At 38.0% G+C, this 21,630-nt stretch overlaps 1 protein-coding gene across 12 annotated transcripts; it reads right to left on the minus strand.

Moving 5' to 3' along the window:
• Positions 1-6,489: 6,489 nt before the first annotated feature.
• LOC121792489 lies at positions 6,490-21,401 on the minus strand. Of its 12 annotated transcripts, none has more exons than XM_042190454.1 (7): positions 20,931-21,401; positions 20,598-20,843; positions 19,799-19,843; positions 7,737-16,476; positions 7,590-7,651; positions 6,920-7,035; positions 6,490-6,773 (listed from the first exon to the last, which is right to left on the minus strand). In XM_042190454.1, the coding sequence occupies exon 4, from the start codon at positions 14,966-14,968 to the stop codon at positions 13,763-13,765; it is 1,206 nt and encodes a 401-aa protein (XP_042046388.1). In that variant the 5' UTR covers positions 14,969-16,476; positions 19,799-19,843; positions 20,598-20,843; positions 20,931-21,401; the 3' UTR covers positions 6,490-6,773; positions 6,920-7,035; positions 7,590-7,651; positions 7,737-13,762. The 12 variants fall into 12 exon arrangements, 9 of the variants coding, with proteins under 9 accessions (XP_042046388.1, XP_042046389.1, XP_042046395.1 ...); XM_042190455.1 differs by having other exon boundaries at positions 20,584-20,843; XM_042190461.1 differs by having other exon boundaries at positions 7,737-8,108; positions 13,831-19,843; positions 20,931-21,301.
• Positions 21,402-21,630: the final 229 nt, after the last annotated feature.

Raw genomic sequence — 21,630 nt, forward strand, 5'->3', positions numbered from 1 at the left:
GTGTTCAAACATCATTCATTAGAAGCAAAACTTTATATTTATCAATTTATCACTTGTTTATCAAATTTATGTTTTTTTCGTTATTCTACTTTTTTACGAACAAAACAATTCTCACTGGATCGATACAGCACATATCATTTCTAAGCAATTATACCAAACATCCTCGCATCATTTAATCATATGGAGTATATTTGTATTAATGTTACATTTTTTTCCCCGAACCATCAAATTTACAAATTATATAAAAAACAAAATCAAAATCATATTTATTCCTCATACAGCACACACCAGCTATGGAGACAATATGAACTCACACACATACAACGTCAAATTTTGATGGGCCACCATGCTTTTGTTAGATACTCATACTACTCCATTTATTAAAATTGTACTATCCCTTGTGGTTGTGAAAGCTGGCAAAGTTATTTATTGGCTTTGATTCACGCATTTAACTCCAACACGTAGCACTACATATCTATCATTTATCTGATATTGTAATGAATTGATTTTAGATCTCATCTCATAATAAGTAATTTATTTTTTCCTATAACAATCGTAATACAAACGGTATAGAGACACCACGCACTACCTAACCAAAAAATACAAACGGTATGATTGCATCCTATGATTTTTTTTTTATAAATAAAAAAAGGCTCAAGCCGGCAAGTAGCAAACAAAAGTTCAATACAAACGGCCAGAAGCCAAGCCACAAAAACAAAAAACAGAAAAGTAAAACAACATCTCAGTGAAACACCAACAAACAGGCTAAACGCTAAACACCGAACAAGCTAAAGAAACATCAACAGCAACAACACAAACCTGGTATAAATCTTCACTCCAAAACCTGAATACGTGCACTAGATCGATCGACATCTGTTTTGTGGGGGAGGTTTGGACAGCCACTTGTATTCCATAGCGTAAGTTGCAAAAATGGTCTTCTCTTTTCGGCCTCCTAGTTTGGTTCAAACTTTTTGAAAATCATTTTGTTATGTATGTTTCAGATCGACCAAGATATGATATAAAACATAGAGATCCACGTCTTTTTATCACCCTTTTATAGAGGGATGCCCAACCAAGAGAGGAAACACTCAGATAGGGGTGGGTCGGTACGGTATACCGTACCGACCGTGCCATACCGCATACCGTACCGGAAAGTACGGTATGACAAAATTCAATACCGATACCGTACCGAATTTTCGGTATACCGGAAATTCGGTATGATATTTTTTGATACCGTTACCATACCGTTATTACGGTATACCGTACAGTGTTTCGGTACACCGTAATAACGGTATGGTAACGGTAACGGTATACCGAAAAAAAACCTATTGTGTACAAAATATTTAAAATAACAATTCAAGTGTTCAACTATTTAAAAAAGCCCAAAATAATAAAACTTCATCACAATCAAATCTTGTTCATAGCATTCAAATTAATAAAACTTCAACATTCAAATCTAAAACAATTTATGAAGTCATGATCAACAACATTATCTTCATTTCTTGCAACCACGTTGTCTTCATTTCTCAAAATTCCACAAAAAATCATTGAAGATGACCCTGCATTTGATAACCTTTATTAATAGTCGAGCATAATCACAATACACAAACAACCAAACCAAAAGAAATGTATGGAGTGTAACATCCATATATCAAAACACCTAATTATTGCAACGTAAACTTGCTCCTGCAGTTATAACTCAATGGTTAATTCATATTTTCACAGATTTAAAATGCTTTTTAATTTTAAGTCTGATATTTAAATGTCAAGACAATTTATTAAAATGTCAACACAAATATGTGTTGAAATTTTAATATGATCGTATTGACATTTTTAAGAAAATGTGGCATTTAAACGCACTCTTGTGGCTATGTGGGGTTAATGTGATTGAAAAAGTATAATCCAAAGTAAGAGGATGTCGAATATTCTTTTATTTATCATTTCACAACTTTTATTTCGCATAATGAAATAAATATGAAGAAATTAAAATGACCCGTGCATCACACGGGAGTGACACTAGTTAGTAATTTAAATTGGACATTTATTTCTCTTTAAGAATTAAGAATGACTGATCAGTATCCTATTTATTCATCCTTCAATTTAAGTAGTATATAAAATAAGATAGCATACAATGAATTAAACATTAATTAAACGATTTGATTCATTTTCAGCTGCACATATTTTTAATTGACATTTTATGACTTTGGACGAAGAATAAAACAAAAAATTTAATTACTTTGTATATTTGGAATATGACATTACACAAAGAATCATATACTAAATGGTGTGAGTTAATACAAATTCTTTCAAATGTGCTCTGTTGAAACATATTCCCGATATCGTATTTTCTATCTTCTTTCGGTGTTATGTGCTATTGTGTTTATTATATTTAATAGGATGAGTTGATAAAAAAATAATCCAGGTTAATTTTGAATTTGTTTGAATAAATTATCATTTGAATGTTTAATTTTATTGTACTAATTGATGTATTAAATTTTTTTTAATATAATATATATATTACAACACATTTAATATTAATATATATATAATAATCTATCGGTATACCGGTATACCACGGTATACCGAATCTTCGGTATACCGTGGTATACCGGTATACCGCGGTATAGAAAAATTGATACCGTTACCGTACCGAAACACTGCGGTACAGTATCATACCGTACCGGAAACTGCGGTATACCGAAAAATCGGTATTTTCGGTATTTTTTCGGTACGGTAAGTCCGATATTACGGTATTTCGGTATAATTTCCCACCCCTACACTCAGACACGACATTTGATTATTAGGGAGGCATATGAATATGTTCCATGTGTCACAACAGTAAAACCACAATTGTATCCTATGATTTAGGCTAGTAAATAAAAATAACTGAGTTCAATTGATAAATTTATCATACTATATAAATTAATTTGTGTGTGATATAGTATTTAGTGTTCCAGTTGCTCAAACTTAGCTTAGTTAAAACTCGTTTATACTCATCGAATACGTATTAAATCAGTCAAAACATAATTATCAAAGCTCTATATTAAGGCATCCTTAATATATCAATTCATGCCATCTGTAAAACGTGGCTAATTTATTTTGAAGGCCGTGAACTCTTTTACAGATTTTATTTCAGTAATTTTGATTTGATCCCATAACTATTTTAGAAATTAAAAACTCAGAATGTAAGAAAAGAAAGAAAATAAAATAAAAAAGGCTAAAATGAAAGGTCATGATTTTGAACTGTATAAAAACTTATGTGTGGGCGTCCACATATTAGCATATTATAGATTTAATTAATTACTTTGACTTAGTATTTTTATTAGTAATTAAATTGATTAAATCATATAACTCAACGGTGCAGAATAACTCAAACAAACCTAAATTACAATTTCGAGCAACATTTAAAATTTTGCCCGAAAACAATGCTGCAGATTTTATTTAATTAGGCATTTGAGCTTTTATTATTGGGCCAATGTTATTCCTAAACTGCTCTTTTACTATTGAAATCAGCAGAGTCCATATTGCGTTACTCATTGTACCCTTTTATTCGAATTTTATATTATTTTATTGCATTTGTTGGCCATAAATTAATAATAGAAAATGAATTGGTTTTGGGGTTTAATTTATTGAGTAAAAAATTAATAGTAGATAATATTGGGGTTTAATTTTTGAAACAAAACTTAAATTAATTTGTGATTTATTTCTATTATGTATATTCGATACGAATTTCATAGAAATTAATTATGATTATATACTTATATTTTTCTTGTTTTTATTGAGCTATATTTTCATCGTATTTTTTCTACTTTTGAAAAGTCCATGGACATTAAAAAACAATTATTTAATATTATATTTATAATTACGCCCAATCCCACAATGTTTAGTTCGTGGATCCATCACTAATCAATGCCATGCGTAATTTGTACTTTGGTAGAAAATAATTTCGATTAGTCAAAAATCAAAATCCAATATCTGGAAAATAATGGGTACTAAAAAAATGAATTATCGGGTAGGGTTGTGATCAATTGAAATTTTTTAGCCTAATTGAGATGCATTATCAGACACTCATTTTTATTAAATGAGTAGTCCAGAATTTGTCGCATGAAAAATATTTTTAGATTAATTAATTATGAAAGAGCAGAACGGTAATTTCATATTTAATTATGGTTCTTCAGCCTGTGTTGGAGTGGCTGCGGCGTAATTCAGAATAAACTGAAAATTTGGGAAATTCTTTTCTTTTCTCAATCGTCTTCTCCGATGGCTGCTCCATACATATCAAGGTAATCCACTCATTAAATTCAATGATTAACAACTATGCAATAGTAATTTGAAGCTAAACTTGCACAATTTTCGATCTGCGTCTGATCGGTTAATCGCCGACTGCAACAGAGATGGATTGAGCGCGGCCGGTGGGGTATGGCGGAAATTCCGATGAGATTCAGTTGCGAATTGATCTGATGCATTCAGATTTCGACGATGAGGTGACCGGTCTTTGGAAACAAGTTCGGAGACTTCGAGATGTGAGTGAATTTGTTTCCTTTTCTATATCTTTAATTCGTCTTCTAGACGGTGGGAATGTGGTCTGTTTTTTTATATCTAAATGTGGTCTGTATTGTATAATCATGATTCTAGAACTTGTGTCAAATAAAAAAATAAGAAAAAATATTTTTTTTTAATTACAATAATTGTTTTTAAGTTGTTGACACTTTATACAGGTCGTTGACAAGCTATTGACATTTTATATACAGGCTATTGACATGTTGTTGACATTTTGCTATAAGTTGTTGACATTTAATGTGCATGCTATTGACAAGTTGTTGATATTTTTATATAAATTGTTGACATTTGATATGAAAGCTATTGACATTTTTTTTCGCCATTTTACAAATGAAATGACGATAATACCCCTAGTTGACATAATCTACTTGCAGTTGACATTTCGAAAATTTTGTGGATGAGTGACTGAAAATGTATCTCAATTCTCAATTAAGCTAAAAAATCTCAACCTAACAAGACCCGGGTATATAGAGTTGCATGCGGAAAATATTTCGTTCGTAAAATCAAAACTTAAACCATAAATTCAAAATATGATAATATCCGTTAAATATGAAATCTTTGGTACATTAATTTTATTCTAAAAGGACTAATTTTAACCATACAAAGTTTAGAAGGTGATGACGAGGACGGAAGTGGAAGATTAAATAGACTAGTGTACCCCTGTGCAGATGTTAATTTTCTTTATAATTCTCTAATAAACAATAATTAATAAACATTTTTCAATAAAATTTTAGGCAAATAAATATTAAAAATAGTAAGATGAATTAAGTAAAAAAAACACTAAATAATTTAACTATCGGCAAATCCAATAACATTAAACAAATAAAGAATTAAATAAATTAGTTTAAATGAATTAAAAATAACCCATTAAACAAATAAAGAATTAAATTAAATTAAAGTAATGCGCCGCACTATTCATATTCTTCATCTTTCTTCCAAGCGAATTCTTCTTCAGTTCCTGCTAAATATCTCCCTTCCCTTTTCTCTTTATTTTAAATACACTAAGCTTTAGGACTTGAGTGCAATATTATAGAAATTAAAATTGTGGAAAAATGTTCCTTGAATACTAATGCCATGTGCTCGAAAAAAGAGTAACAATAATGATTTTTGATAAATAACTAAGAAACTGAATAAAATAAAATAAAAATAACAAAATACGTACTATATGGTCATGAAAACACATTCTAGATTGACGACATTCACGTTTTTTTATGTCCGAACCTAAGACAACAAACCCATGACTGATGAAGAAATGAAGGAATGTGAATTCCATAGTTTCAATTTTCACCTTTTAGTAAGATCTCAAAATTAGTAACATAACAATCACATAAAAAGTATGTGTAGAATATATGAATATTAAAGTATCGCTATTGGTGAAGAGTAAGAACCCTATTAGAAAAAAAAATTGCTGAAAATTTAATAATGCAACAAGAGAAGGTAACGTGGAAATGAGAAATAAACTAACATATTTATAGGCCAAATATAGAAGAAGCTATTCTAATTATTGTGAATACAATCTATCAATATATAAAGTGACAGTTTTTGAGGAAAAAATTTTAATGTCAATTTTGCCCTTTTTGGTGGGAAAGTGATGGCTGACTGTGTAATTATATTTTGTTTTTGATATTGTTGTTGACAAATGTATTAAAATATTTCCAGTATCTTTGATAAGAGATTGGAGTGTGAGCGTGCGAAAGTGTGCTTGCTGACTGTGTTATTATTATATTTTTTGTTTAATAATATCGATACAAAGTGCAGAGAATACAGTTCCTTTAAATGTAGGATGGTGTGTGCGTGTGTCAGTACACACAACAAACAAGAAGTCATGTTTCCAATGCTGCAAACCTATTCTATTTTTTTATTCCATTAATACCTGAAAATGAAATGTATTTGGTTAGTGCTAGAATTCTCCAAACAAAAACTCAGCCATTACAATGATAACTTATTGAATTTTAATTAAAAGATAAGTTAAGACTAAATTATGCAGTATTCGTTCAGATTTATAGGTAACTAATGTAATTTAATTAATCTGACATATAATATTACTATCTTTAAAACATGTATCACCTGCAAAAAATGGATGTAACTATTAGTCTGGATAATAATTCAGGATTGACATTTTCAGGCATGTTACTGCACTGGAAAAGAGAAGCCTCTCATCTTTCCAATGTTGCCACTTATTCATTTTTGGTGAAGAAATTTTTTGAGATTACCTGAAAAGAAAAATAACTTTTGATTAATTATAATAATCTCTGAATTGGTACATAAATGTCATGGTTAATATTTTTCATAAAAATATGTATAATGAAATCATGTATGTATTAATTGTAAATTGTATTGTAAAGGCACAATATTATACCTTATTCTTTAAAAATTTTAACCTCGAATTTGTTGACCATATTCTGCATCTGAATGGGTGGTAGGTGTTAGGCCTTTGCAGGTTCTCCAAACAATAAACTTTTCGTCTCTCCTAGGCTGCCAATGATTCAGTTCTTAAGATAAAACAATCGAAATAAGTATAATGAAAACTTGTGATATTGAAGCTAAAAGGTATTGGACAATGCACAACCTAATACCTGTTTCTGGAAAGGTGATAGGTTGAACCTATAATCTTTAAAAATGAATATCTTTAAAACTATTAACTAATTTTATATGTTAGGTGCAAAGTTACCAATGATTGTGTCTTTTTTGGAACCTGGATACAATCCCTCTATAAATACTCTCTTCTCTTTATTTTTCAGTCACTCAGCAACATTCACCAACTGAAAATATCATTCGCGGTTTTTAGGTAGCTCTCTCTTTCTCCATCTGTCACACCCCAACCTCTAAGGCATTGTTCATACTCTTTTGCAACCATCTTTATCCTAATATGACATTTTATTTAGCTATTTTGTCAATTTAAAGACAACAGCTGTGCATTTTAGTAGTTCTTTTTTCGTTTTCTATAGTATTGGTTTCTGTTTCTTCTCTTTATGTTTACTAATCATGCTATGCTCATTTTTATTCTAAAGATGTTCAGTAGAACTAACCTCTGATTATTGCTTTCTCCCATCCACTTTTTCCTATCGATTGTCCTTTCACAACTGATTTCCTGGTAAAAAAATGAAATTCTTTGCATATTAACGAGTCAATTAACATGAGATAGTGAAGGAGTGGTTCTGTTAATATATTTATACCTTCTTTGCTGTCACTATGAGTGTCACGACCGCACTTTGCCAAGGATAGCAAAAGCGGATAAATCGCAACTAATAAAGGGATTTAAAGAAATATGGAAGAAATGAAGATAGAACTTGCACATTGAAAAGTCAAACAATATATGATAGATAAGATCCAAGTATTCGATTACAAGGATTTGAATAACAATGGCATTTCATCAAAATGAATCAGAGTTTCGATGATGAGAGTTCACTATACTCTCTTAACAAACTGCAGCGGAAAAAGTCCAGAAAACGACTTCGCATATGAAGACACGAAGCGTCGAGAGATCCACACTTATTTACTTAAGTAGCATCGACTCTGATCAGCACGCTTCCACCCTATTGCTTAATCTGCACATTTATAAATACATGCAGGGCTGAGTACAGGAGTACTCAGTGGGCACTTGCCAAAAACAAAACATACAATATAAGTTGTCATCCATCAACAGTATCACACGGGGGTTTTCTTAAAAGGCCCGAGCATACTAAATTCTTTTGTGATCTTAAAAGTCCGATTTCAATCTAAGTTCTTGATGTATTCCTCCATGTCTGAGAATCCAGTGGGCCGTGAAGGTGGCCGCCTTCACAAGCACCCTCGCCGGTCAGCCTCTCTCTAGGATGGCTCACAGCGCTCGCGCACGTAACTCCGAATAGGATTTTCGGTCCTATTGGAAAATGGCTCACAGCCCTCGCGCACGTAACTCCGAATAGGATTTTCGGTCCTATTGGAAACCAAGTTCATTACCAAATGTTTGGCATCGCCAAACTCTCGCGCTCGCGCACGTAACTCCGAATAGGATTTGCGGTCCTATTGGAAACCAAGTTCATTACCAAATGTTTGGCACCGCCAAACTTTCGGCGTATAGCCCTCACAGACAGGTCTCGAAAACAAATATTTTATGGCATGACAACGACTTTAAAAGAAATGATCACATCTCCATTTTTGAGAAAAGGTATTTTATAACTTCAAAACATTTGCTTTATATCCACACTATAGTGCTGGATATTAAAAGAAAGCCCACAATCATATCTTAAATAGAAAGCTCGTAAAATACTTAGTTACGAAAGCCCACCTCGTATGCTTATCTTCAATTAAATTCTTCGTTAGGCCTCACTTGCCCTTGAATATTTTCTCCCTTGAAAATAAATAGCGTAACACGCTAATTAGCACTTGAACTATTTCTCTGAAAAAGAATGCATGCATCCTACAGGATAGCATCTATCTCTTAGTCTCGGCTTATAGGTTTTCTCTTTAAATCCTAACTTGGCTTCACTGTTCTGCAGCACTTAATTATTTTCTTTACTTCTTTTGGAGAAATTCTATTTTCTCAATAAATATGGATTCTTAAAATCCCTCCTTAATTTCCTTCTTCTTCGGATTTTTCTTAAGGCTTCTTAAGATCTCTTAAGGCCGCCCATGGCGTGGCGGGGCGACGCCGGTCGACCCTCGCTTCCCAAATTATAATATCTTCCTTCCTTGGAATAAATTATCCGGAAACTAATTTAATTAAGCTCCAAGCTCAATTTCTTAAATTAATTTCCCTCCACGAAATAATCTCCCAAATTCACTAATTAAATTAAGTAGCCCATTCCAATAAAATCTCATGGCCCAAAACCTTTTTAATTGGGAACAACCCATTCTTCCTAATTTATTTTCGGCCCATTCTCCTCTCAAAAGGCCCCAACTTAAATAAATAAGGTCCATTCTCCCCTCTCTTTCTTTTATTAAATCTTGGCCCAAGTCACTTTATTAATGGAATGGCCCAACTAAAACAAATAAGGTGGCCCAACTAATTAATTCCAACAAAGCCCAACTCTTGGGGTCCAAAATACTCCCTTGCTGCCATCGTGAACTATCTCTCCCCCATTATTTCTCCCAAATCCTGAAATTGAAGAGGAAGAACAGCAGCGCCTCCCCCATCGCGCTCTCTCGCCGTCCGGCTTCGCCGGAGATCTACCGGCGTAGTCCCTCTCTAATTCGCCCATCCTCTCTCCTTTTCTCTTCGTTCCGGAAATCTCCCAAGTTTCCAATTTCCAAATGAAATCCCTAAAATTAGAGATGGAGGAGCAGCGACGTCTCCCTTCTCTCTCACGGCTCTCCGCCGCTCACGCCCGCTCCCTCCGTTGAACGTCCTCCAACGAGTGCTCTCTCTCTCGGCGAGTCAGCAGTGGAGAGGAGGCGTCGCCTCCCTCCCTCTTCCTCAGCCGCGGCCTGAAATTTCTCCACGGAAGTTTCCGGAGCTTCGCGGTCGCTGGAGTCTAGCGGGGAGTCCTCCTCGCTCCGCACCACCTCCGTCTCGCGCGCTGCCGCCCGGCGGCCTCTCAGTCCAGAAGCTAAGTCCCTTCCCCCTTTCCCCCATTTACTCGTCAATTATCGAGTTATGCATCAGCTTGGTATTGCTTTGTTATCTCAAATCCTTGTTCTTGTGATTTTTGTGCTTTGAGGGGAAGTTGGGCAGTAGCTTTGTGGTATTGGGATTCTTGGCTATGTGTTATGACTTTACATATGCATTTGGGAGCATTGGCTCACTGTAGCTTTGGTTCTGCATATGTTCACTGGGGAATACTTGGTGGATTTGCTACTGTTCTATTTTCATACTTGTTGTAGGGATCCTTATGAGGAGTTCTATGTTCTTGTGCTATCCGACCATTCTATATGATGCAAAAGAGGGTGTTGTCGAGGGGATTACCTTGCTCGGTGATTCCCTTTGGTCCTTGGCTGCCCCTTGACTGCCGTCGCTCCTCACTCCGTCGCCCTTCACTCCGTCGCACTCCCTTGCCTTGCGAGAATTTGGCAGGAAAACTGAGTGTGGAGTGGGGAGGGAGGCGATGGTATTTATAGGCAAAATGCCTTGGCCTCTTGTGGCAGAATCTTGGGCATTGAGCTCCTAATTTTGGTTATAAGCTCAGCTCTCTTTCTAAGCTTCATAGTCATGTTGTTTATACTATTTTGGTGAAATTCTTGAGGGGAGGAAGTCTTTCCTTGACTTTTCCTTGAGTCTCGATAGGGGAAATTCTTTGTATCAGTTTTTGGCTTGTGTTTGGCTCCTCTTACTTGGTGGCAGTTGGTCTTGATTCCCATTTGGTGTAAGTTGAGAGTGGTCAACTATGGCTGTCCTCACAGCTGAAAACCGCAGCCTCTTGGCTGCCTATTACTCCTACTATCTTAATTGAGCTTGTCTCTCTTCTTCCCTTTCTTATGTGTTAAAAATTTGACACCCTTTTTGGTGTAATTTTTTGTAGGTGAGGTGGCTGCTCCTTGGAGCTACATGGGGCCATATTTTCGAGAAAGATGGAGAGAAGATTGAGGAGGGGTAGAAGATCTCCTATTGTAGCTCCTTTGACCAAAGCAACCTTAACTTTTATCTAAGTTTTTGCTACTACAATTCCAATAGAGTAGGATTAGCTACTACTTCATTCCCCTCCTTGGAAGGGTCTCCTATGCTTGAATAGGAACCTTACTTGTAGCTTCATTCATCCAATTGTGTAGCTTGTTTTGTATTTTACTGCTCTCATATATGTTCCAAAATTTTCTAATAAGAGTATTTCATTTACTTTTATCCTTGAAGTAAATTTATTTGCACTTTGATTCCAAATATCTCTTCGTCCAAATTTTTTTTATACTCTAAAAATTCGTGCATGAAAACTCGGGGTGTTACATTCTACCCACCTTAACAAAAATTTCGTCCCGAAATTTGTGCTGCTCTACTTGCATGCTTCAAGATATTCCTCCTCCGCATTGCCCCTTATTTCCTCCATGGTGTTTCTCTAACACCTTCATCCAAAATAACACTTACTTCTCCATTATTGTATTCTTTGAAATGTTTTGACTTCCCTTGCAATTCCTTGTCCATATTTATGACTATCTCCTCTCGAGCATCTCACTAGACCCTATATATTGCGGTCGAAGTTTCCCTTGACTTCGAATCCAATTATCTCTTTGAGGGAGACAGTCTTCAATTAACCTTGCTTTTTCTTGTTAAACTATGAGTCTGACATCACTGCGGGACTTCCATCCGTCCTAGCCCCTTTCTTTCATCTAGGATTCTTGAGAAATTTCTATCACCTCCGTAATAGAAATCTGGGTCCAATACTTTTTTCTCACTGGCCTCGTTCTATAGAGGGTCGTCTAAGCTCCTCTCTGTGTGAGGCTTCGTACGGTACTATTTCACTATTTGCCTAGTAGCTCTCGTTATGAACGGACTTCATCTCTGGTAAAAACTTGTTCCCAATTGTCCTTCTATACCGAGCACCTTGGCTCTCGATCGTGTCTTCGAGCGTTTCCTACACCCGCTTTGACACTTCATCACCTTATCGGTGGTAATAAATCCTTGAAACCAATCTTGTAGATTCTTCTAAAATCTAGTCGTAGATCTGTCGTTTTGGTCTAATGTGAAAATTACTGGTATTTTACGAAGATGTGTATAACTCAACTAACTTGTCTGATTGTCACAAAGTTAGTATGCACAGTGAGGCGATCGACTGTCACCCAGCTTGTGTTATCCTCGTACAACCATTGTTATATCTTTCTTAATCCTTTGCCCCCGGGATTTCTTCTCCCGATTCTAACACATCTTGGTACTCCCATGATGACTTGGTGTCGTGGCTTTTCCTGTGATCTCATCTTTGAGCTCTTACTGTTCTGCCACACACGACCTACATTCGAATGTGAGATCTTCCCACAGTTCCTTGTGGTGACTCCTTCGGTCGTTCGCTTTTACTTTCAGGTATAACCTTCTACTGTCATACTCTGTTTTTGTGCGTTTACGATCTTGATCCTGAGGTTGGCACTTCTACCCAAGTGGAAATTCTCTCTCCCACCTTCTCGGGCGCTCGCTCTACCTCTAGGCTCAATCTATCAAGTTCTTGCAGTATTCCTCTTCCCTTTTAAGGCTGCTAACCATGTTTGAGTTTCGTGGTTCAGCGTATTGGCCACTACGTTAGGCTTGCTCGGATAGTGATTTACGCTACAGTCGCAGTCTTTCGCTAACTTTAGACATTCAATCTATCGTATGCCTAAATCCTTTCGTATGTAGATTATGCCAGCCCCTTCTAGATCATGCGTTGGGTATTTCAGCTTATGCGGCCTGAGCTGCCATGATGCATAATTGATCTCTCTGCCCCTTCCGCGTCTAGCCATGGCCAGGCCAACCCCTTCAGTGCGTCGGTGCCGACGATGTAGCTATTTCGAGTTTTGCGGTAACTAGTGCTAGCACCATAGTTATCTTCTCTTCTAGTAGTTACAAGCTCACTTTGCTCAGGGAGTCGTGAAATCTCGACCCTTTTCTCGAGCTTTTGAGTCATTGTCATCGCAATTTCAGAGGATCCTTTGATAGCCTCCTACAGTGGTCTGTTACTGTGGTTCTACTCGGATTCCTTTCCGTTGCTACCATGTGTTCGAGGAAATTTGCTTCGTTAAGCCTGAACTCAAAACTTGCTAATCTTAGCATAGAGCTACTCGGCTCTTAATGTTTCTAGCGTAGTCCTCTATTGTCCTTAGTGTTTTCTTGCGTCCTTCAGATACACGAATCTGTCACACAAAGCTAGAATAGGTTCTTTTTCAAGCGCCGGTTAAAATCATGATTCATTAGACCTTTAAGTGCAACTGGTATTTGGTAAGGTGCTCTTGTTATCGAGGCGGATCCGGGTTCTAGGTGTTATCTTGGATTCCACTTGTCTGTACCGTGGTATTATCGGTGGCATATCTGGAATTTACGGCGATGTCTACCATTTTCAAGTTCCCATTTGTCTTTCTCTAATCATTTAACGACTTAAAGCATCGAGATTATAGATTTTCGTCAGTGGCGTGGTCTTCCGCCAGCCAGTCCATTTCTAGTATTATGGCAACGTTTCGAAATTGTGAACCCTTAACTTGGAGTCTTTCTCGGTGAATTCTATGTTCAAGCAAATTTTCGTACTATTTATAAGGCCTACTATGGTGAGGACACCTTTATCCTATGTTCAGCTTGATCGGTGGATATCTAAAGTGTCTACTCAAAATGCGGTTATGAGATGGGCATAAAAACTTGTATCCAACAGTATGATAATTGGTAAGTCGAGGGAACGTCCATACCTGCTAGGTTTCCTTGGTTCCCCTCTAGCCGTTCCTGCGTTAGGACATACTCTCGAGCCTGTGACAGGAGACCTTGCGGCTGCTGATAATTTGGCGGTGGCACTTGTGGATTTGCTCCAAGTTGTGTGTGTGGTGTCCGCAGTTCTGACTGAATTGTCGGGTGTGACCTCGTCCCGATTTCCAGGGGTTTTGTCGGACAATGTTTCTTAAAATGTCCGCTCTGCCCACATGCAAAGCAAGCTCCTGTTCCCGCCTTGCATATCCCATAGTGCGTTCTATTGCACTCTGGGCAAACGGGGGGTTCTTGTTGATATTTCCTGACTGTTTTGGGGGTCGTTTGCCTCCCGAACCCTCGTGGCTTGTTCTGTTTTAGCCGAGCTTTCTTGGGCCCGAGTTGAGTCAGTTGTCCATTCAACTGTTTCTTGTTCCTAGGTGCTTGAGCCTGGACTTGGCGGAATGCGGTAGTGGTGACCGGTGCAGGTTCCTCCTTTGCTAAAGTAGATTCAACATATAGTGCTTCTCTTAGCGATTCAGGGTATGTCAACCTCCCGTGGCGAACCAACGCCATTCGAATTTCGTGCCTCAGACCGGCACGAAATTTCCTAGCCATTTTCTCATCAGTATCCACCTGCTCCGGTGCATATTTGGACATATCGCAGAGCAACCGATCGTAGTCTGTCACGGACATCGGTCCTTGTCTCAAGTTACAGAATTCCACTTCCTTTTCCCTTCGATAGTTCAGGGGAACATACTTATTATAAAACTCAGTCTTGAATTGTTCCCAAGTAGTCCCCTCCAATTGTCCTAGAGTTATTGTTTTCTTTCTCGCTTCCCACCACAAATCCGCAGATTCAGTCAGCTGGAATGATGCACATCTCAGTCGGTCTTTGTCCGGGAAACGTAGGAAGTCAAATAGGCGTTCTAGTGCCTTGACCCAAGTCTCAGCTTCTTTCGGGTCTCCCAAACCATTGAATACCGGCGGACACTGCTTTAGGAAAAGTTCCTCGATCCGACGATCTTGTGGTTGGGGCGGTGGCGGTAGTGTCACATCGCGCCACCATTCAGGACTCCCTCTCTCGAATGCTAGTATCATTTCGTGGCCTCGGCCTACGGGTCTTGCAACTCTTTCGGGTAGCATACTAATACATTAAGCACGGTTTTACCATTAAGCACTATGCCGGTGCGGAACGGACAAACTCATCAACAAACTAGAAACTAGAACACAACAACTTTATCGAGGCACACGATTTTCATAGCTACTGAAGGTTAGTATATCATTATATCAAACAAAATTGCCTCAGGAGGACTCTTACAAGGATTTCCCACATCGTATTCCCAAGTACGCGTCATAAGATTTCATACTGCAACACATCACCAAAAGCACTTAGTTGTTTTCCACATCACGTTTCGGGTCTTACGTGCTAACCAAAGCACGATTCACTATGAGGCATAAAGACTAATCTGAACGAATTCGTATTCTAGTGCATTTCTTTTGGTATAACTTTCACTTCTCCATAATTCACCATCAGAGTTTTTTTGGGAGGTCAGCCCAGGGCTTCCATCAAAACCATCATCGTAGTCCGAGTTGCGGTCAACTTGTGATCTAAAGCTTAAGGATCGAGTCGCGAACGTCTAAGTAGGGAAAGTCGTCTACTAAAGCCACTACAAGAAGTGATCTAAAATTCATCGTAAGCTAAGTCCATTTTTCTTAAACCGTCGTTCTACAAGATTCGTGTGACGCGGTAGGATTAACGATCTCCCAAGCATGGTAATGCAGTTCGGTTGGGCGAGGATTTACCGTGTGCTATTCCCTTACAGCACTGTTCCTCATTCTCTCTTCCTCGACCTCTGCCCTCTCATGCTTCCTGCATCGGGCGTTGGTCCTTCTTAGGTGTTATGTCTTGTCGCCGCACATCACGTCCTTTCTTACTAACGTATCTAGTATTGCTCGCCGCACATCACGTCCTTTCTTACTAACGTATCTAGTATTGTTTATAATCATCGCTCAGGGAAGCGGTAGTAAGAATTCGTTCGAGTCCTACAGTTCGAGTTATGAAAAGATTTCGCAAAAACATTACTCTTGTCACTGAATTTTTTTTTTTTTTTTTCAAAAAGTTTTCACTTGGTCCTCAAGACACCCCAAGAAACTGTTTTCTCAAAATTATGTCGAACACGTCGGGCTGGAGTGCTGATCTCGTCGGCTACTTGGTTTAGTCTAGCGAACAAGTCTAGACCATGACTGAAAGGAGTATTTGGATCTCAGAGCAGAAAAGAACTGAGGCTCTGATACCACTCTGTCACGACCGTACTTTGCCAAGGATAGCAAAAGCGGATAAATCGCAACTAATAAAGGGATTTAAAGAAATATGGAAGAAATGAAGATAGAACTTGCACATTGAAAAGTCAAACAATATATGATAGATAAGATCCAAGTATTCGATTACAAGGATTTGAATAACAATGGCATTTCATCAAAATGAATCAGAGTTTCGATGATGAGAGTTCACTATACTCTCTTAACAAACTGCAGCGGAAAAAGTCCAGAAAACGACTTCGCGTATGAAGACACGAAGCGTCGAGAGATCCACACTTATTTACTTAAGTAGCATCGACTCTGATCAGCACGCTTCCACCCTATTGCTTAATCTGCACATTTATAAATACATGCAGGGCTGAGTACAGGAGTACTCAGTGGGCACTTGCCAAAAACAAAACATACAATATAAGTTGTCATCCATCAACAGTATCACACGGGGGTTTTCTTAAAAGGCCCGAGCATACTAAATTCTTTTGTGATCTTAAAAGTCCGATTTCAATCTAAGTTCTTGATGTATTCCTCCATGTCTGAGAATCCAGTGGGCCGTGAAGGTGGCCGCCTTCACAAGCACCCTCGCCGGTCAGCCTCTCTCTAGGATGGCTCACAGCGCTCGCGCACGTAACTCCGAATAGGATTTTCGGTCCTATTGGAAAATGGCTCACAGCCCTCGCGCACGTAACTCCGAATAGGATTTTCGGTCCTATTGGAAACCAAGTTCATTACCAAATGTTTGGCATCGCCAAACTCTCGCGCTCGCGCACGTAACTCCGAATAGGATTTGCGGTCCTATTGGAAACCAAGTTCATTACCAAATGTTTGGCACCGCCAAACTTTCGGCGTATAGCCCTCACAGACAGGTCTCGAAAACAAATATTTTATGGCATGACAACGACTTTAAAAGAAATGATCACATCTCCATTTTTTAGAAAAGGTATTTTATAACTTCAAAACATTTGCTTTATATCCACACTATAGTGCTGGATATTAAAAGAAAGCCCACAATCATATCTTAAATAGAAAGCTCGTAAAATACTTAGTTACGAAAGCCCACCTCGTATGCTTATCTTCAATTAAATTCTTCGTTAGGCCTCACTTGCCCTTGAATATTTTCTCCCTTGAAAATAAATAGCGTAACACGCTAATTAGCACTTGAACTATTTCTCTGAAAAAGAATGCATGCATCCTACAGGATAACATCTATCTCTTAGTCTCGGCTTATAGGTTTTCTCTTTAAATCCTAACTTGGCTTCACTGTTCTGCAGCACTTAATTATTTTCTTTACTTCTTTTGGAGAAATTCTATTTTCTCAATAAATATGGATTCTTAAAATCCCTCCTTAATTTCCTTCTTCTTCGGATTTTTCTTAAGGCTTCTTAAGATCTCTTAAGGCCGCCCATGGCGTGGCGGGGCGACGCCGGTCGACCCTCGCTTCCCAAATTATAATATCTTCCTTCCTTGGAATAAATTATCCGGAAACTAATTTAATTAAGCTCCAAGCTCAATTTCTTAAATTAATTTCCCTCCACGAAATAATCTCCCAAATTCACTAATTAAATTAAGTAGCCCATTCCAATAAAATCTCATGGCCCAAAACCTTTTTAATTGGGAACAACCCATTCTTCCTAATTTATTTTCGGCCCATTCTCCTCTCAAAAGGCCCCAACTTAAATAAATAAGGTCCATTCTCCCCTCTCTTTCTTTTATTAAATCTTGGCCCAAGTCACTTTATTAATGGAATGGCCCAACTAAAACAAATAAGGTGGCCCAACTAATTAATTCCAACAAAGCCCAACTCTTGGGGTCCAAAATACTCCCTTGCTGCCATCGTGAACTATCTCTCCCCCATTATTTCTCCCAAATCCTGAAATTGAAGAGGAAGAACAGCAGCGCCTCCCCCATCGCGCTCTCTCGCCGTCCGGCTTCGCCGGAGATCTACCGGCGTAGTCCCTCTCTAATTCGCCCATCCTCTCTCCTTTTCTCTTCGTTCCGGAAATCTCCCAAGTTTCCAATTTCCAAATGAAATCCCTAAAATTAGAGATGGAGGAGCAGCGACGTCTCCCTTCTCTCTCACGGCTCTCCGCCGCTCACGCCCGCTCCCTCCGTTGAACGTCCTCCAACGAGTGCTCTCTCTCTCGGCGAGTCAGCAGTGGAGAGGAGGCGTCGCCTCCCTCCCTCTTCCTCAGCCGCGGCCTGAAATTTCTCCACGGAAGTTTCCGGAGCTTCGCGGTCGCTGGAGTCTAGCGGGGAGTCCTCCTCGCTCCGCACCACCTCCGTCTCGCGCGCTGCCGCCCGGCGGCCTCTCAGTCCAGAAGCTAAGTCCCTTCCCCCTTTCCCCCATTTACTCGTCAATTATCGAGTTATGCATCAGCTTGGTATTGCTTTGTTATCTCAAATCCTTGTTCTTGTGATTTTTGTGCTTTGAGGGGAAGTTGGGCAGTAGCTTTGTGGTATTGGGATTCTTGGCTATGTGTTATGACTTTACATATGCATTTGGGAGCATTGGCTCACTGTAGCTTTGGTTCTGCATATGTTCACTGGGGAATACTTGGTGGATTTGCTACTGTTCTATTTTCATACTTGTTGTAGGGATCCTTATGAGGAGTTCTATGTTCTTGTGCTATCCGACCATTCTATATGATGCAAAAGAGGGTGTTGTCGAGGGGATTACCTTGCTCGGTGATTCCCTTTGGTCCTTGGCTGCCCCTTGACTGCCGTCGCTCCTCACTCCGTCGCCCTTCACTCCGTCGCACTCCCTTGCCTTGCGAGAATTTGGCAGGAAAACTGAGTGTGGAGTGGGGAGGGAGGCGATGGTATTTATAGGCAAAATGCCTTGGCCTCTTGTGGCAGAATCTTGGGCATTGAGCTCCTAATTTTGGTTATAAGCTCAGCTCTCTTTCTAAGCTTCATAGTCATGTTGTTTATACTATTTTGGTGAAATTCTTGAGGGGAGGAAGTCTTTCCTTGACTTTTCCTTGAGTCTCGATAGGGGAAATTCTTTGTATCAGTTTTTGGCTTGTGTTTGGCTCCTCTTACTTGGTGGCAGTTGGTCTTGATTCCCATTTGGTGTAAGTTGAGAGTGGTCAACTATGGCTGTCCTCACAGCTGAAAACCGCAGCCTCTTGGCTGCCTATTACTCCTACTATCTTAATTGAGCTTGTCTCTCTTCTTCCCTTTCTTATGTGTTAAAAATTTGACACCCTTTTTGGTGTAATTTTTTGTAGGTGAGGTGGCTGCTCCTTGGAGCTACATGGGGCCATATTTTCGAGAAAGATGGAGAGAAGATTGAGGAGGGGTAGAAGATCTCCTATTGTAGCTCCTTTGACCAAAGCAACCTTAACTTTTATCTAAGTTTTTGCTACTACAATTCCAATAGAGTAGGATTAGCTACTACTTCATTCCCCTCCTTGGAAGGGTCTCCTATGCTTGAATAGGAACCTTACTTGTAGCTTCATTCATCCAATTGTGTAGCTTGTTTTGTATTTTACTGCTCTCATATATGTTCCAAAATTTTCTAATAAGAGTATTTCATTTACTTTTATCCTTGAAGTAAATTTATTTGCACTTTGATTCCAAATATCTCTTCGTCCAAATTTTTTTTATACTCTAAAAATTCGTGCATGAAAACTCGGGGTGTTACAATGAGATATCCACCTGCTCTTCCTTTTTCTTTCCATTTTTTACTTCTCTTTGAGTAACCTGTAATTTGCAAATCAGGAAAGCATGGATTCTTCAGAATGAGTAATTCAATCATTCTCTAAATAAAACTCAGATTTATAGGTCTATGCTTTCATACATGAAAAATTATAAAACTAAATTTTAAATCAGAACTTTTAGAGTGAATAGCAGCTCCAATATGTCAAAATAACTAGCCATATGATGCCATTCTAGGTTTACGTGTTTATATTATGGATTACAATGAAAAGTTATTCTTTTAGGCTGCTTACTCTGATTTAAAAATTATTTTTGCAAAATTCACTGAAAGTATTTATTTTTCAAGTGTAGCAACTTATCTATGAGTCTTATCAGTTCTTGCTGTATCTTTACTTGGTTACTCCTTTCATTCTTTGTATACCTCTCTTTTTCTCGATATATTGCATATTTTTCCAGTAAATGAAAGTAAAACTGAATAGCATAATTTGTTGGTGACTCTGTTTGAAATATATTTGTTCCTATTTGATTTAATCTCTGAACAAGACTTTCTTTGTTGACCAACATACAATCAGCATACTTAGAAAACAGAAACCAAGAAATTTGTGAACAATATTTAGGCTTCAGCAAAGAGAGTGACCAATATTTAGGCTTCAACAAGATTATGAACATTTTATATTCACACTCATAGATGTATTAAAATGTTTATGAACAATATTTAGGTATGCAATTGCTAAGAAAATAGACAAAACAAATCAGGGCACACTTTACTTATTGGAAGAGCATACCGAAGGTAAATTACCAAGGGCAAAGTGGCAAGGAAGCGACTTAGCAAGCTTCTATAAGTTGGTCATCTCAGCATTGGTTAGTCGTGGGCCGCGTTCCAGTAGGAAGAAGCCTAAACGGTGTCTTGCATCCGGGAATATTCGGAGGGTGTTGTTCAGCATCAACAGGAAGCACCCCAGTTCCTCACCAATCTTCAAACCGTGGACCCAAACCATCTAACAGACCATTGAATCGTCTAATGCCTTCCATTATTTCTCCGACTCTGAGAAATAATAGCACATTAAAATGTTAGAATCTCCTTAATTTTTGGGGATTTACCAAAAATAAGTTAAATTTGTTTCGAATTTACCTGAAATCAAAACCGACTTCGATCTAATTGAGTTGCTTCTGAACGCCGTGAATTGGGGCTAGGGTTTGCGAATCTATTCCGTGGTGGATTCAGTCGAATAGTTTCTGGTGACCGTGGCAAAGCGTTCGTCGGTTAGGGTTTGTGCCGGCGACGTCGGTTTGGAAGGTAGGGTTAGAGATTCGAGTTGGTCGTCCTTTGAGTCTAAAAACTTGCAAACGGCGTGGATAAGTCTGTGTTGGCTGGGTTTTGCGTCGATGACGTCGGCGATTCGGTGGTCTTATGTAATTTCCGGCGGATTGGAGTGGAAGTCTCACTAGGGTTTTTCCGTGGACGGCGCAGGCAAGTTGAGAAAATGAGAGAAAATTTCCTTTTATATGTTGTATAAATTATGCTTTTAATCCCTAAGTGTCTTAATTTAAATACTTATTGTCTAATTAATTTAATTAGAATGTAGTATTTGTTTAGCAATTGGGCTAATTGTTTTGGGCTATTATTTTAGAACGATTAGGCCCAATCATTAAATTTGTTTGGGCAATTCTGTAATATGATTGTTTTCTTTGGTAGGTTTATTGGCCCCCCTTTTTTTAATGTTTTTTACATTCTGATTTTAATATGACGGTATTTAATTTTTATAATAATTTTGTTATTTTAATTTTATTATATATTTCCAATTTTTTATATTTAATATTTTGTATTTTTT

This window comes from Salvia splendens, chromosome 2 (assembly GCF_004379255.2).
Source record: "Salvia splendens isolate huo1 chromosome 2, SspV2, whole genome shotgun sequence".
NCBI classification, from domain to species: Eukaryota; Viridiplantae; Streptophyta; class Magnoliopsida; order Lamiales; family Lamiaceae; genus Salvia; species Salvia splendens.